Below are 17,748 nucleotides of genomic sequence, written 5' to 3'. Positions count from 1 at the left end.
ACGATCGCCCGACTACACAAAAGGGTTCGTTGTTCAGTGTGATGCTAGTGAGCGAGGCATGGGCGTTGTACTGTGCCAACGGGAAAATGGAGAAGTAGAACACCCCGTCCTGTATGCTAGTCGTAAGCTGACCAGTCGTGAGCAGGCGTATAGCGCCACCGAGAAAGAGTGTGCGTGTATCGTGTGGGCCGTTCAGAAATTGTCATGTTACCTAGCCGGCTCGAGGTTTATCATTGAAACGGATCACTGCCCTCTCCAATGGCTGCAGACCATCTCTCCCAAAAATGGCCGCCTCCTGCGCTGGAGCCTCGCTTTGCAACAATATTCCTTTGAGGTGCGATACAAAAAGGGGAGTCTCAACGGTAACGCCGATGGCTTAAGTCGAAGCCCCTAACGTGGGAATCAGCCTCAAAATTGCTTGTTACTGATGTTTTTTTTCCTGAGGCAGGATTTTTTTTAACTTATTGCTTTTGTGTAGTGTTTCAAAGTGATGATGTGCTTTTTAGTGCAATTTTTCCGATTTGTGGACGCGTTCTGAGTGCTGCTAAACTACTGTAAGGAACTAGGCAGCAGTAAAAAAGGGGAAAGAGCCTGGCAGGGCTTAGTGAGGGTTGTGCCGTGCTTGCTGACTGAGCGGTTGACTTTTGGCGTGGTTCTAACGCTTGCCGGAAACGAGAACAAAAATGTCAACTCTCCCGAAGTCACTTTGCAGTGTCCTGTGTGCACCTGAACGTGAGAACGAGGCCTTCTCTGTGCGCTGCGCTCAAGAAACGCCCAAGGACGCCCAACTTCGGTTATGAGCATCATCGAGCGACATCCCTCCGGACAGCGGATGCAGTCCCCTGACCATCGGGATCTCCTTCCCCCGGCGGGGCGGTCTGTTACGTTTCGCCTACAACGCGCGGTAATGCCGGCGCGGATGCAACGGACGCCGGGGCTTTGTTCAAAGCGGCGGACATTTTGGCCCGTCCGACGACGCCGCAACGCCTACCCGCCAAGCGTGTCCAGGCGTGTTTCTGTGCCACGTGTCTTCGTGTGTGCGTGTGTGTGTGTGTGCCCTCGCTTGTCAAAGCGCGGCAGCCGGGGAGCGGAGTTCCCCGAATGAGGGGCCTGGAGGTCTCTCGGCTCAACCGCTCGCGCCGTCGTGGGCCCCTGCTGCGCCGTCCCGTGACCTTCATCCCGTGACCTTCCCTCCTTCCCTTTTGGACCGCGACGCCGGGAGTATAAGAGCAGCTGCCCCCGGACGCCAGAGGAGAGGCTCCGATTTGTACTGTTGAGTTACGTGCTCTCTCGTCTCTCCACTTCGGTCGACCTGACCGACCGCTCTTTTGCTATGTTAGAATAAACAAGTTGTTCTGTTACCAGTCTTCTCATGCTTTGCCGGGACCTTCGGATGCTTCCAGTGCCCCAGGCCGCCAGGCCAACGCTACCCTTGGGGCTTGCGACCCATTGGCAATAACGGGCGTCAGCACCGAGACCCCAACAACTCGGGCCAGCGGTACGATTTCCAACAGTACATAACCTTGAAATTGTTCAGAGTTAGACGCTTTAGGTATGTTTAGGTATTCCATTTCGCCTTCTAGACTTATGCTTGATAATTGTATTCCTAAATTGGAGACACAAGTACAAGGTAGCGAAACTTCAGTTTTATTTATTTACTCATTGCAGACTCGCTCAGTAAAACTCGGTAGAGAAAGAGAGAGGGAAAATGATAAATGAGAAGCAGGGAGGTTAAACAGGACTGAGCCCATTTGGCTACCCTACACGGGGGGAAAGGAAAAGGGAAGGGAAAGAATAAGAAACTCGACGATGCGCGCATACATCGATTCTATGCTCATCCATGGACGTCGCCGCACATAACCCACAATTTGCGGCCTTATTCTGCACATGCCGATAAGTTGATTTTCTCGCTTTTTTTTTTTTTTTTCAGTGAACCGTCGTCGAGTGGAATTCGTTTTCCCGGCTGACCTCCTCGCAGTTGATCCCGTCATGTGCAATTCGAACGCGTGGTTTCGCTTCACTAATCAATGCTCGAATTACGTACACCTGTCACTTTCGGCTGTCTTCTCGGCCATATAAATTGTACTCTGAATGCTTAATGCATTTTTTTACTGTTTCTGTCGCGGTTGATTCGATCAGTTGTCGCGCCATGTGTTATTCTTTTTTTTTTTTCTATTAGAACCCGATTCCCGTATTACTTTATAACAACTTTATTGCTGCGTGACACAACACAAGTGTGTTCTTTGTATCTACGTAAACCCACCTCTTTTAGACCACAGTATACCCTAACTGAAATCAATAACTTAAATGAGTGTGGTACGCGTTGTGTGCGCATGAATACGACGTCTCGTTCCGGATGCGTCCTGCATCCTCTCCTACCAATAGCAAATCTCCTCGCCTCTCTCTCTCTCTCTCTCTCTCTCTCTCTCTCTCTCTCTCTCTCTCTCTCTCTCTCTCTCTCTCTCTCTCTCTCTCTCTCTCTCTCTCTCTCTCTCTCTCTCTCTCTCTATCTATCTCTCTCTCTCTCTCTCATATGCGTATTAGAAGCCTGGACAAACGCCTGAAAGACACGCAAATAACACTGAGAGAGAAAGAAGGAAATAATGGGAGTGAAGGGAACTTGACTTTCTTCTTTTCTTTACTTTAATAACCACGTGCATAATACAGACACCGGTGCCCGAGATTATAATTGCGCTCAATCGACATGCTGAAATATTAGGACAGTGTAAAAAAATTAACAGTCAACGAAAACATAACTTCCCACAGGTGGGAGCCAAACCCACATATACTATACATTACGCGTACGATGCAGATACTTGTACTTTGGAAATAGAATCTGCGTAAAACCTTTCACTGAGACCCGGTTCCCTAAAGTACACAAAAAGAAAGCGTAAAGGTATATTGAAGCCACGTAACGGGACGAGAGCAAAAACAAAAAAACACAACCTATACGGGACCCCCCCCCCCCCCCCGCCTAGTACCGACTGCCAACTAAACTTCATTTGACTAATGACTTCGACTTATTCGACTTATGTTAGTTGGCAGTCAGCGCTAGTCCTGTTGCAGTTGCCTTCGCGGCCTCGTCGCACCCTGCTGCTTCAATGTCCCTTCGAGATTAACCGACTCACTCAAATTTAGGTCGTTGCTAGACAAATAACACCTTTCGTCGGGCACTACTTGCAAGTAGATCAACACCCTAAAGGCTAAAAGCAGGTATCGTCGCTCCTGGAACACAAGTCAAGCACTCGTCGTTATCATATGGGAGAAGTGCATAGTAAGATAATTTTTGCCCTTAAAAGTGCATGAGGGCATAAATCGGTGTATAACTGACACCCTTACACCATTTTTTAACGTGTAAGGATGTGAGGAAGGGTGTAAAGACGCCGCTTGCGTTACACATTTTTTGTGGGCGTAAGGGTGGCAGTTATAGATCGATTTACGTCATTTTAGCCTTAAAAGTGAATAAGGTTTTAAATCGGTCTATAAATCGCGCTCTTACGCTCTTATCGGGTGCAAGGAGAGGGTGTGCGTCGCACCCTTTTTTCCTTAAAAGTGAATATGCATGTACATCGGCCTACAACTCACACCCTTACACTCTCATTAAGTGAGTGAGTTATAGATCGATTTACTTCATTTTACCCTTTAGGGTGAATAAAGTTTCAAATCGGCCTATAAATCATTGCGCCTTTATTGGGTGTAAAGGTGTGTGTTACGCTCTTTTTTTTTCCTACAAGTGAATAAGGGTGTAAATCGGTCTACAACTCACACCCTTACATTCTCATTGAGCGTAATGATGTAAGTTGTATGGACCAATTGACGCACTTAATCACTTTCAAGAGCGCGTATAATTTCGCCGCTTACTAGAACTGCAAACTGTGCACGCTAGTAACAGTCCCTTACTAACGGTTTCCTTTATTAAGCTAGAATGTCCCGCACAAATAAAGGAAACGCCTGGTACATGTCGATCTCTAATAAAAATCTTTTCTGTTGATATCATAAGCGCTCGACCTGGCTTCCTCGGTCGTCCTGCATCCCTTCGCGCTTTCCTGACATTCTGAGTCCCGCGTTCTAACTCTGACGTCGTCGACCCGCTGGAAGTTGTGCTCCGGCAGTACACGACGTACGATTTCATCATGTCACGTGCTGGTACCACGTGGCCTCGCCCCCCCCCCCCCGCTTCATCCACATAGTACAAATGCATTTAGTACGCGTATACCTTCCTCCAGGAAGAAGTTTCCCAGGTACTGCGAAGCCTTCACGGCGTGCTCGGTGTGGGGCGAATGAGAGTGACCTTTCCTGTCCGTCCACTCGAAGTTGTTCTTCTCGGGGTGGAACTGGACGCCGTAGAAAGGGTACGAGTGCGCTGCCACGAGACAATCAACCAATCAATCAATCAATCAATCAATTAATCAATCATTTATTTATTTATTTATTTATTTATTTATTTATTTATTTATTTATTCATTCATTCATTCATTCATTCATTCATTCATTCATTCAACCAGTCAATCAATTAAACACTACTGCCTCGTACGGGTACGTAACGACGTGTTTTCTAAATCGCGGTGTCCGAATATTAAAAAAATTGAGCAATGCATCGAATTCGATTTGAATCGCATTATAATAACTGTTTTCGGATAAAGACTCGAACGCTATTTTATTCGAGCCTCAAATCCAATAGGCATCTTTCGTGAATGCGAGTGTTTGTTTGATAGTTTTCGAACAGTTTAAATTTTCTTGCGGGAGCGATTATAAACGCAAGGTTGGAGCAAGTTATTAAAGTGCGATAAATTTAATCTCGGTGGCCGTGGAAGAGCTTTTTTTTTTAATCCGGAAGTTTGGCCAGCAGCACAAGCGACTATACACATACAAACGCTGGCCGGTTTCGGCGATATACGTCGGTATATCTTAGAAAACATAAAACGAGAAAGTCACAGAGCGAAGCGTGCTCTACATATTGGTCATTGAGTCCGGCAGAAACGATACCTACGCCATGTGCACCAACGCCGATTTTAATGCAACAACTGCAGGTTTTTTCCGTAGAGCGCATGTTATTACAGCTCACAAATCGTACCACTATCGTTTGAGTACTAGATTTAAATATAAAGTGAGGTAAAACATACCTAACCTAGGTAAATTGGCACAATTAGAAAAATATGAGCACTATTATGCTATCGGACATGGAGAATACTGGAACGTTGTTGCACCCCGCTTTACCTCTGCCATGGAACGCCTATGTTATTCTTTGCCATCACTGTTAAACCATTATCAATCTACTAATTTTCATTCATTTATTTGTTCCACTGCTAAACTTAGATCTATGTTTGCAGAAGAAAACTGCTTTACTTATCCTGGCATTTATTTATTTATTTATTTTTATTCATTTATTTATTTATGTATTTATTTATTTATTTATCTATCTATTTATTTATTTATTTTATTTATTTTCGAATCATTGTGTTTTACTTTTGTTCTGCACTGATCAAGTGTTTACATTTATTTAGTGACTGTTTTTCATCGCTGATGCCCAAACGCTCATCACGTGGGGCTGCGGGCTCGTCAAGCCGCCTACTGGCAGTTTTTTTTTTTCGTTGTCCTCGATCTGCAATGTACATGGTTGAAATAAAGATTTGATTCCATTTGGCTTTTTCTTATAAAGCTCGATTATAAGCTCTCCGAGGAATACCGGGTGTGCTAACAAAGTGATTGTTGTTCCTGAATGCTACCTTCGAGGTTTTATTAAACGTCGCTTCATGACCTGCAATGTAATGTCAAAAAATCACTTACATTATGACTATTAGGGTACAGACAACGCTTTATATCCGCGGTGAGAATGACTAATTTAAAAGCGCAGCTCTTAGGCGCGCATTCCTGCGTTGAGCCTCGGCATACCTCGGCGTAACCGAGCGAACGAGGAACGCAGCGAGGGATGAAAGCCGGCAACAGCGAAGAGAGCGCGAGGAGGAAAGCTGAGGAGGAAGGCGCAGCGGAACCACGAGGCGGAAAGCGGAGGAGGAGGGCATGGCGAAAGCGTGAGGAGAAAAGCGTAGTGCCGCGCAGGACGTCTTGTGCGGCGAGGATCCCTACGAGATATGGCGCCACATTAGCGCGCGTCGTCTGTTCGCCGATGACGCCGTCGACAAGACATGCGGCGATCGCGGTCGCCGATACCACATGTGGAAACAAAGCGCCGCATAAGCGCAGGTCTGTCGGCGGCGGCTGCCGTGAATCGCGCCCACGAGTGACCCACGCGCTGCCTCTCGCGATCTTCCGATTATCGAGGCAGTGGCGCCGCACGTCGCTCCGTTTGTGACTTGCCGTACAAGACATATTGTCCGCGCCAGCCAAGATATCGCGAAATGGTAACACGTGTACAGCTGGGCTGAAATGTCTCATTAGGGAGTACCGTAATTGTCACGAATTTTTAATTGGAAAACGATTCGAAAAGTGTTTCGCATTCGATTCAATTCGTTTCTGAAGCTATTCGACTCGTATTCGATTCGGTATTAAAATTTACTATTAGCACACCCCAATATTTTCACAGAGGCGAGATCCCTCAACCCTTTGAAGGTTCTAGCAGGGATCCATTAATTACTTAATGGAACTATCAGGAAAAGGAAAGGCAAACAAGAATGAATACAAATAGCCCAATTACTTTTTGTTCAGCACAGAAAAAATCATTAAAACATGTGCAGAAGAGCTATTCGCGAACATGGGAGTCATTTTTGCGAACTAAATAACTGAAGGACAACGAGTTGCCGATACAAATGAAACGATGTGGACGATGTAATGCCACGAAATAAAGTGTTTCACTTTCGCTACAACGCACGAAAACTAAATCAATCTATATTTAGTCGTTATGTGGGGTACCCATAGTGATGTGCTTTAGATCGTAGTAACTATGTGCGCCTTTGAAATGTTAGTTTGATTGAAAGGCATTCAACAGCGATATGTAAAAGTGTGTACGCAACTAGTAGAACGCGATAACTGATACAAATTGCCAGGGGTTCAGTAATTCATAACCATACGTGACCACGCCCCCCTTTTTAGTTCATAAACGAAAGCTCCGAGTATTGTCTTTAGCGCTATATTTAAAGGTTTCAACGTTGTAGTCAGGTTTCGCAGTAAATAATTGCTACGGAATGCGCGTTGTGAGAATACTTGAAACTATAGCACAATGGCGACAGTTTGTTTACCGAGTATAAAGGAAAGTGATGTTTAAAAGAGAGGAATTGTCCTGTAAGTTTGTGCGTTGTTTCGAGAACACGCGAATGGCATGAACACATTGGGCGAAATGGATCTCTTCGAACTTGTAAGAACCTTCGAAGCGAGAAGGACAGTGTTCGGACACGTTCACGTGCTAGCCATCATCGCTATACGCGCCGTGCACGCCGACGGACGCGCCACTGGTGGCGGCCTTGCGCAGAAAACGCGGGAGAGGAGCCTGGCGCGCCCCGTAGTTTCTTGTGTCGTTGATCGTGCTTCTCTGTCTTATTCACGTTTTCAGAGCAAGATAGGCAACACTATTCGCACGTGTGGGGTGGCCAAAGCTTCAGGGAATGTCGAAGAAGAATTGTCGCAGGGTGGGGGGCTCAAATACCGGTGAAAACGTGCCGACGATACGGTTCTAATCATTCCCGGCAAAGCCTCATCAGTGGGAGCAACGGTAGCAAAAATGGATCGTCGCCTCGAAGGGAAATTTCTTGTTCTCATCCTTTCCTTTGTCTCATTGGTGTTTTTTTCCACTCGATCATAGACTCGTGAGCAACGAAGTTCGTCTGCAGTACAGCATGAGGTTTAAAGGCATTTCGCTAAAGTTCGGAATGCTGTTTGCCGCTTATATTGTTTTCCGCATCTTTACCGCGTTGTGCTAGCTAGGTAGCACGACTGCACGAGCGCATTGCGTTGTATGTTAAAGCTGCTGAAGTTTGCAAGAACTAAAATTGGTTGGTTTCATGTGGCGCGGTAAATCCTCGCACCAGCTGTCGCGCACTTCATGTTTTTACATCTAATTTATGCGTGGCTTTGCACATGTTTAACTGTTACTAGTTGCTCCATACATAACTCTTGTCGATTCTTTTGAGTTGCGAAGTTTTCACCCTGCCTTGTTTGTAAAGGGTATAAATCACGCTGTGTCTTATCGGAATGATACCAAGGAAGTGCTTCTTTAACAGCTTTATTCTTTTCGCGCGAGGGCATCTTAGATATTGTTTGCGTTTTTGGAAATGTGTTTATAAAATAGGTAGTTCAGGGCGAGAATTGCTAATAGCTGCTGCATATGGTATTTTTGTTCCATTTCTCGCTGAAAAGTTCGCGTCCCGTTTGGGAAGTCATCACACCTCGATGCTGCCTGAGCAAACTTAACACGCCGAGTGATTTGTTTGTTTCACAACGTAGTCCCTTCTTGCATGAGTTTTGTACTCAAATGAATTCTTTCTTATACTTACGCTGCAGACGACTAAATCGGGCCTTGCCGCCAGCGCTCATCTACTTTGACTGGTGCTGCTTTGCCTTTAAATATATCATGTGGCACCTCTCTAGTAATATAAAAAAGTACTGAAAAGTTAGTCAGTCTTTAGCTTTGTACGTTTCCAAGCAGCTCCCTTGGGAAATTTAAAATTGCACAAACTGCAGCGGGAACGGTAGTACATCGGCGTATGCAGCAGAATTGCGTCGGCGGTACAGCACTAACACGCGCTTTTATTAACCTGTGTGTTTGGTGACTTCGTTGGCTAGTGTACGCGTTTCCATCAATAAATTGGCAATTACTCTTCTTGAGGCGACTTCGACTGCACTTATTCGGCGATGTCACATGTATTCATCGGCAGAAAAATCACAACGGCATATGCAGAGATTGCACCGTGCGGATTTGTTTGATATAAGTCTGCACTGACGACGGGTGCTTATTATTCAGGTACAGAAGCAGCATTGCGGCAAGGGTAGAATAAAAAAAACCATCGAGATCGCATCACTCAACAAAATTTATCGGCTAGTGAACATGAGCTCCACGTCATGTAAATGTGGTTCATGGCGTTTGTCTGCGAGACACACCTTGCACGTATGTGGACCATGTTGTCCCTAACACCGGTAACATCGTGTTCATACCCGCTCGCATAGAGGTCAGCATCTTCCCTACAGCTGTCACCGCATAAGAAGCAGCCTGGTACCCGAACAAAGGAGAAACCGCAGCCGCGAACTACAGCCATCCTTGCTGCAAAGGGTTGTCGTCTGCTACTGCTCCCGCGTGTACTGTTGGAAGCGTCCGCTAGGTGGCTATAGGCGGTGCACGAGGCGTATACTGGCTGAACAACTGTACTTAGAGCTCTCGAGTACTTTCACTCCAGTAAATTTTTTCGTAGGCCCAACTCTATGACGTATACATACCTTCCATGCTAGAGATGAACGTCACGCCATCCGCGCCCACGTTCGTCGACATCGGCCGAAAGAACCTGTCCAATCCGAAGGCGGTGAAGTTCTGCGAAAGCAACCAATGGGAAAAGATTTAGCAAGGCGGAAGGACGTTCCATTCTCTTCGTACAAACTAACGACAGTTAGTAACAGAGTTCGGGCACCCCGTAGACTCACTGTCACGATTGACAAAATGTCACGAGTAGTCTTCGGGAACACCTGGGACTGGTGGCGACACCTCGCGACTAAGTGAGCGACGATAAGGTAGTTGAAACAGTGTCGTATTTAGCCTTAGCAAAAGGAAGCTAATACAGAAGTATTTTTAGCTATAGTTACACCTCAGTACACGCGTTAACTGCAGCAGAAAAACAGAATGCAGTTCATTACTGCAAAAAAAGAAAGAAAGAAATTCCATAAGAAGCCTAGATAGCCTTGCACGGATTTACGTCATGCACGCTCAGAAGTCGAGCATTTCTGAGTTTTGCGACAGTAGATAATCCGATCTACGATCGGACCCTACGACACTCTGCTTAAGCGCACATAATCCTATGCCCCTTCATTGTGGACAATACTCCCATGCGGGGATTGATACATAAAGTTTATAATAATTTTTTTTTCACTTTCGGGTGCATCTCCCCCTCCCCCTGTTTCTTACTTGTCCGCTTAACGCCTAGCGCGACCTTGGTTGACCTTTCTAGCTTTGGATCTCATCTCTCTCTCTCTCTCTCTCTCTCTCTCTCTCTCTCTCTTATCGCCTATATACTCAATACGTGACTTTCCACGACTCTGTTTACATGTCCTTATCTGAACGAGAACGTCCAAACACACTGTTTCTTAGCGCTACGAATATTTTTGCGTATTTTTCCTAGACATATCTCTCTTGCATACTATATAGTTGTAGACTAGTATCGATGTTCCTCGCGGATTGACATAAATACCCTTACTCGAAATAAATATTATCTTTCTCGAGAAATGTACTTTCTACATCATTGAAAGCCGGGCTTTGATGGAATCCCGTAAGGTCGGGAAGAGACACGAGGAAAAAAGAAATAGGAACGCCGACCAACAAGATGAACAAGACTTCCGTGTGGGAGTCGAAATGTCTCTTGGTTTTCTACTAGATATTTCTTTCCTTCATCGACGTTCTCTTTTTTTTTCATGAGCAGTCAAGACCAATAAAGACTATTGAATCAGCAAACAAAAATTTAATTTCTTCTAACGCAACAGCTCAACGTGAAATTGTCTTGATGCATGACGCTGTTCGCACAGGCACACGTAGGCAGTACTTCATTTCAACATTTTACGCCTAGGCTCCGAAGAAGAAAAAAATTTCAGTAGCACCTTCTTGTCCCCAAATTTCCTTGGTCTGGACCAATCGTTTGGTCCCCGAATGACTGGTCCAGACGAAAGAGACCAATCGTTTGGAGACCAATGATTGGTCTCCGATGATTGGTCATTTGGGGACCCATCATTTAATCCCCAAATGACTGCAGTCCCCAATCATTTTCTGCAGGTTGTATACCTCGGGTGTGAGACACTTTCCGTGGGAGTTGTACGTGATCGGCTCGGTCCTCAGCGCCTTCTCCAGAGTTCTGGGAAGCTCGTTGAACATCCGACTCCTCCGGAAGCCTTGGCGGTTCCGAGCGTGATGGTGGGAGAGGGGTTTTGCAAGAGAGCGAAAGGTAGCGAGGAAGGCGGAGTTAAGTGCCGCGAGACACAACATGAACTCATCATAGATTAGAGCGTTGTAGCTTGTTCTGTGAACGGGTTAGTGTTCTGCGGAATACCGCCCGGTAACCCGAGAAGATCAGGGCGGAAATGAAGGTGGTAGCGACACTTCGTGGCACAAGGTTTAACCACTGAGTATTAATACTGCAGTGACCTACTATATTCGACCTTACTGCTGGTGTACAGCGTTATTGGCAGCGACATATACGGCTGTTAACGCGCAGTCCTTTTGATGATTTTTCCTTCGACGGGAATGCTCGCGCGACACAAAAAAAAATTTGACACATTGTGGTTAGGCAAAGCATCACAATGCGTCACTGTCAGCTCTGAAAACCTGTGGTCAGAAAATTTGGCTATGACAATTCATCGTGAATTCATCGTGTTTTTTTTCTCTTTTAAGCTAGGTAGGACATTAGGCAGTATAATAACAAGATCTTGGTGGCGCAACCCACCGCCCCATTCCAAAGGGGACGCTCATAACATCCATCCATCCAACCTTATGCTACTATCGTCCACGGCTCCGGCCATCCGTGGCAAACCGTAAGAAGTTTGCGGACAAGCTAAAACGTATTGTGGGTATACGGAATACCAGCCGGGATACCGCGAGGAGGTTGACGTTGGCGGCCGGGCTGGTGGTGCCATCTTGTGTAGTACAGTGTAATCACAGAAGGCGCAGATTTATTATTCCAGCGACCAAGAAATTCTAGCTACCTGCTGACTTAAAATGTCTCCTTAACCAGGCAGTTAGTTTATTTTCCTTCGACAAGAATGCCGCCCCCGTAACAAGATAATTTCTAGTTTCTAGTTATTATTTCTAGTAGTTGGAAAACCCGTCACGAGGTCTCGCTACCAGCGTAGACATTGCCGTTCACGGCTGCGGTAGCCCGGCATTTTGCGAACGGTAACACGATTACGGACGAGCTAAAACTCCCTGTTGAAACCTAGCGTGGGCCAGGAAGCAGCCAACTTTAGCATCTCGCAACATGTTCAGTGTTTGTTTAATCAGATTATTGTCTGCCATCTACGTGTTAAACTGAGTGGCGCAAGGGCAGCTCAAGCCATCACCTGAAGTCTTGCGTGAGCGACTTGAATTTAAGCGGTGCTGGAGGTTAGTCGCAGTTTTACCTTCGTGTGTGTGTGTGTGTGTGTGTGTGTGTGTGTGTGTGTGTGTGAGATATTCTGATTTCGAGTGAGTCCGGCTTGGCCTTATTTCAGTTACTGAGTGCATTATACAGTGTTCCCCAACTATCATACACCGAAACCTAAAAAAAGAGCAGTTGCATTACTCGGAAGAAAACCTAGTGCATATTGTTTGCAGCATAGTGGAATAGTCCCCAGTAATTATTTCGTTAGAGATTTGGTGATTGCAATTGATGATCTAACTCGAAAAGTACTGTCCTAATTTTCAGTGTCAATGAGGTATTTGTAGGCATCCCAAAATGACATCTAACTTTATTTTTATTTCTTCTCTTCCTCCGCTTGCTGCGCGACAGTGGCGGTATTTCGCGTTCTGCATTGGACGATTTGCCGAGGTCACGTGCCACAATCTGTGACGTCGCAGGCGGTGCTGCTTAAACGTAGAGGCTCGCGCGTGTGAACCTTCGACTCACTCTGCGGCTGGAAACGATCTAGCGTCTCTCAGAGGCAGGGCGCGCGGTCTTCCGCGTGAAATTCCAGCTCTTTTCGTTCGCGCGCAACTGCTTTAAACTTTACAGACGCGATTGCCAACGCGTGGTCTCTACGCACGCCGCGCTTGTCTGTTCGCAATGCTCAAAGACCTGGCGAGAAGGATTAAAGGCGGCGTTAGTTAATTAGCCTTGCACTGCCGGCGAGGAAAAATTTTGCGTAAACGAAAAAACAGGTAGAAAACTCACGCGGGACCTCTATTACTGAAAAAAATATTGGCTGAAGGCTTAGCTTGGTTAAGCCTGGAAGATTGCGAAAGCAATACCCTTGGCTGCGCCTTGGTTCGGCTGATGGTGTGGACATGGTTGCCCTTTGTTAAACTTATGGCTATACATCATCCGACATAGCGCAAGGCAGCGCGCCGACCACTGCGAGGAGCCGAGCTGTAGCCCCATTTATCCTCCTAGCGTGACGTCACACCAGCGAGCGCCCTCTCTCGGTAGCGCCGCAGCAGCGGCGCGCAAGGCTTCGCCTCCACCATCGATGCCGCGAGCTGGGGCCCCGTCTCTCGGTCTGGCGTGACGTCACACGGTCACGTGACGCGCAGGTGTGTAAGGAGGCGCCACGACCACCGATGATCCGAAAGTGCGAGCAGTATTGCTTTCGCAATAATAAGTCCCGCACGGCAGCAGGAGCGTGATGCACCACTGCGACGTGAACGCTGCGGCTCGCGCCCCGCCGTAGAAACAGCGTTAGTTAAGAACGCACAATAGTGCAAGAACAGCGCTGTGGTAACGGACCGATTTCGTCACGCTAACAGCGCATGCGCAGCCGCGCTGCGGCGCCATGATGGAAGTCGGTAACCCTCGCTGCCTTCACGCCCCGCTTGGAATCGAGGCAACATCGAGGCAATGTTGCCTCAACGTTGCGTCGATGTTGCCTCGATGTTGCCCCGATTTGAGCGTTGGCGGCTCTAACCGCGGGCACAAGTTTTCCCCCCAATAAAGAGTTACATTCCCAGATCTCTTCACCATCGCCACGACGCGAACGTCATAGTTATTAATGGGTCTCGACAGCATATGGACGTTTCAACCTGCTACCGCTATGTGATTGATACAAAGTCCTCGGTAAATTTGTGCCAGTCGCTTTGCTTCGCACCAGATCGATAAAGTCGACCCCGCTCGAGGCGAGGTTTTAAAATATAAGAAGTCTTGGCTCCGTTTACCGCGGGTGAAGTTGAGCGGCAGTGCCAGGTCTTTGCCCTGGCACGTTCGCAGGACGAGCTTGTCGATGGCCAGCCGGGAGAGCGCCTCGAAGCCCAGGCAGGTTCCCCACAGAGGGAAGTGCGTGCCATTCTTGTTCGCCTGGCGCGCGGTGTCAGAACGGCGAAGGCGACAAACCATCAGAATCAAAGTGAGGGAACACAATATTAACGCTTCCGATCACGGCACAAAAAAGAACAGACTGAATCGAAAGAGCAGTGCCGGTGAACCAACTAAACCGATAATTGAGAGAAATGCCGCGCGAGCCAATTTCTCGTATTGTTACGAAAATGTTACGCTAATTCGTTCAAAGCAAATCATGATTTTTTTTTGTTTTCCCCCACTGTTTCCATCGGCTAGAGATCGAAGTTTGACGGCGACGCATCCGAGTCAAGAAAATACATGGCGCACAAAAAACGTCACAATAATCAATAACAATCACCTTAACCCACCTTCATGCATTCTAATTCACCTTAATCCACCTTAATCTGTCTTAATCCACCCTAGTCTACCTTAGTCCTCCTTAATACACCTTAATCCAATCATTAATCACTCATTAATTTGATAATCATTAATCAAATTTTATACACAGCTGGGCATGTTTTGGTTCGCTTCTGGCCTTCCCTGGGTCACGTGATCTTTTCTGTACCTCACAACGTGACCTTGAAACATAGAGATGTAAGGCTTTCGCCTTGAAAAAAAACGCGAAGTGGTACCGACCAAAAAGTGCAACTAGTGCACTGACTTTTCGTCTTCTATAAAAGAGCCTTCTATAAGACTCGGAGTCCTAAAGCGAGAAAAGAAATGACAGCAAATTTCCCAAATTTTTATAACGAACACGCTGCACAGTAACAAAAACAGGATTCAAATTCATAAATTTCTTGCCTAATTCATAATTTCTTGCATAACTTGTCTTTGCCTCTAGAAAAAGAAGATCGGCGTATGTATTCGGTACCCGAAAAGGGTGGCACCTTCCACTACCGAAATTCCATACGCTGTCTGGTCTAGTACTCTAATACTAAAGATGTGCTTTGTTTAGCTTTCTATCTTTTAAGAATTCTATTTTTAACAAATTCTCTGCAGCAGATAGCACAATTCAACTCCTTGATCTAGGCTACCCAAAGAGGCGGAAATCTCTTACCCGACAAACCGAACGCATATATGATTAATTAGCTAAACTTCGCTAATTCCACTTCGAACTAATTATTTCACAGCAGATAGCGTCAATTTAGGATTTTGAAGCCGGTCAGTTCTCAAGGTACGTCCATTTGGAAGGGATATCGAAAACAGCAGCCTAAGCTTTGTCTGAAAGCAGCACCGTGAAAGTGTGAAATGCACCGTTCTTTGTTTTTTCTTTCCTGTTTAAATGAAAGAAGCTTTAGCTCGGGCGCTCCTATTATGTATATACATGGACTGCGAAGCTTTCTTCCGGAGAAGCCCGTATGGATTTCCTTCGTAGCTTTGTGCCACACTCGCGTGGACGACAATTTTTTTTCGTTCATATATATAAATATAATATACACGCCACCCATGTAAGCAATCGTAAGCGCACTGACTCGCTCGGGCAGCGTGAATAACCTTTCTAGCGTGTAGTTGTTGTTCCTGCCAGCTTTCCGAAGTATAGCCCAACGGCTTTTACGTATAGAACTCTGCACTCTTGTCTATTGCTTCTGGTGCGATCAACAAACTTTCATATGCTCGTTCTCGCAGTCTCTAAATAGCCTGCAACAGGTCTACACTCGTCTAAGAACGTCCATACTTAGTCTAAGCGAAGACGGGAGAACGGTTACGGAAGGTATGAGACCACAACTCCCCGCGTCAACAATTAGCCTAGAAAAAGACGTCTACGAAACGTGTGACATTTACGTTCTCGGAATGTCCACAGTGTACTGGAAAACGACTGCAAGCAGTAACGCTTACCGTCTAGAGTAGTTTATTATATGGTTCACCTTCACTTTTACCTTCTTTCCTTACTGTTAATTTTCCTTGAGATGGTCGTACTTGTCGCTGTATACAGGCTGTTGCAGCAAACACTCTCAAATTTTTTTAAAGCTTGCATGTGGCAGATAGCTCAATTCTAGTTTATGATCCGGTCTACTCGAAGCGGCGCACACTACTTGCACAAAAAAAATTGAAATGCAAAATCGCCTAATGAACAAGAATTCACTAATCCACTGCTACAATTTACAAACTATTGCAGTGGACTTCGCAAGGCGGATCCAGTTGGAGCGAATTCTCAGGAGAACACCAGTTTCGGGATATAAATTCCCGAACTTTGCGGACAAATGCATTGGCGTTGCACTTACTTGTGTGCTTCAGTGCATGAAACGACGTTTCGTTAACGCATTAACTGCAATGCCAATGCATTTCTCCGCAAAGGTCGAAAATTTATATCTAAAAACTGGTGTCATCTTGAAAATTCGTTCCAAGTGGATCCGCCTTGCGCAATCTGCGGCTATAATGGTAAATTGCAATATGGTTCATAATGTAATTACATAAAAACTTAATTCATCATTTATTATTAATTAGTCGATTTCGGATCTCAATTTTTCTGTACAAGTATTGTCCACCGCTTCGAGTAGACCAGCTCATGAACTAGGATTGTAATGTCTGCCACAGGCAACTTGTAAAGATTTTTGGAAAGCGTTCGCTGAAACACCCTGCATAAGTCGCTATGTGCCTGTTGAGCCTTGTTAAATTTAGGTTTTTCCGTCACACGCGAAATGGCCAGCCTGCTCGCGAACTTCTTTCGCTTCCCGACGACAAAGCCATATTGAATACCTCAATGGCGAGATCAAACATTATCTTGGCGGCGTCCAAGTAGCCCGAGCTTTCCAGGTCAGCCTCACCACCCGGGAGGAGAACACTGCGACGGGGTCAACAGTGTTCAACAGGTCAATAGCGGTCAGTACTGTCAACAACGTTCAGTACTACATTTACTTCAAAAAAAAAAAAAAACTATTTTCACTCTAATACGGATGCAGAAACAATAAGCTACTCTTACATGCCTCCAAAATTATGGTATTAGGTTATATCCGGAAAACACACCGTGTGAAATTTCCATACACTCTTCGGGATGCTCCACTGCCCAGAGCCTTTGAAAGGAAATATCTTGGTGCGTATTTCTGCAAAACGCTAAGCATCTCTTCCCACGTTAAGTATGCGAGGCAACGTGCCCTCCACGCTCTTGGTATTGTTTGTCGTATATCGCATGACTTGCACGACCCTGTGGCCTTTCTGAATTTGTATTCTGCTGTGTGCCTTCACCAACTAAAGTGTGCCTCTTGTAGTTTGGGGTGAACGTGCGCATCCGTTTCTCACCTCATTGAATGTGCCCAAAATAAATTAATTTCAAGCACCGCTTCTGCCGTTCTGCTGACCCGTCCAGCCCTCTAAAATATGCATAAACTCACACCTCTAAAATCAAGACTTATTAAGTCATGCCTTTTGTTCCCCGTATAACGTGTCCCACGGCATTATACATTGCCCAAAGCTTCTTAATCATATGCGTGTTTTTTTTTTTTTCGTACTGCAAAAGTATACCAGGCAACATTCTACGTTTTCTGCCCGGCCTTGTTGCATTAGAGCCTGTCGAATGGCTCGACTCCAAAGAACGTGTAATAAGTATGCTGCATGTATTGACATATTTCGGGATTCGTTTCCTGCGTTTTGTAAAGATGTAGACAATCATGTTGTGTGACTAACTACCTTTTACGCCTGCCTC

The 17,748-nt window shown here is 45.9% G+C and overlaps 1 protein-coding gene across 2 annotated transcripts in view; it reads right to left on the bottom strand.

Annotated features, from left to right (window-relative positions):
* Positions 1 to 17,748, bottom strand: part of LOC126529420 (gamma-glutamyl hydrolase-like) — a 70,645-nt gene that overhangs the window by 4,484 nt on the left and 48,413 nt on the right. For both annotated transcript variants that reach the window (XM_055069585.2, XM_055069586.2), the window contains 5 exons: positions 16,806 to 16,890; positions 13,988 to 14,126; positions 10,931 to 11,037; positions 9,385 to 9,475; positions 4,217 to 4,363 (listed from right to left, as the gene is read on the bottom strand). In XM_055069585.2, coding sequence (XP_054925560.1) covers positions 4,217 to 4,363; positions 9,385 to 9,475; positions 10,931 to 11,037; positions 13,988 to 14,126; positions 16,806 to 16,890 — 569 coding nt within the window. The remainder of the gene's footprint in view (positions 1 to 4,216; positions 4,364 to 9,384; positions 9,476 to 10,930; positions 11,038 to 13,987; positions 14,127 to 16,805; positions 16,891 to 17,748) is intronic.

The sequence above is a fragment of the Dermacentor andersoni genome, chromosome 8 (genome assembly GCF_023375885.2).
Source record: "Dermacentor andersoni chromosome 8, qqDerAnde1_hic_scaffold, whole genome shotgun sequence".
NCBI classification, from domain to species: Eukaryota; Metazoa; Arthropoda; class Arachnida; order Ixodida; family Ixodidae; genus Dermacentor; species Dermacentor andersoni.
The sequence above is the reverse complement of the archived record's forward strand: the minus strand, read 5'-3'. Positions and strand labels throughout refer to the sequence as shown.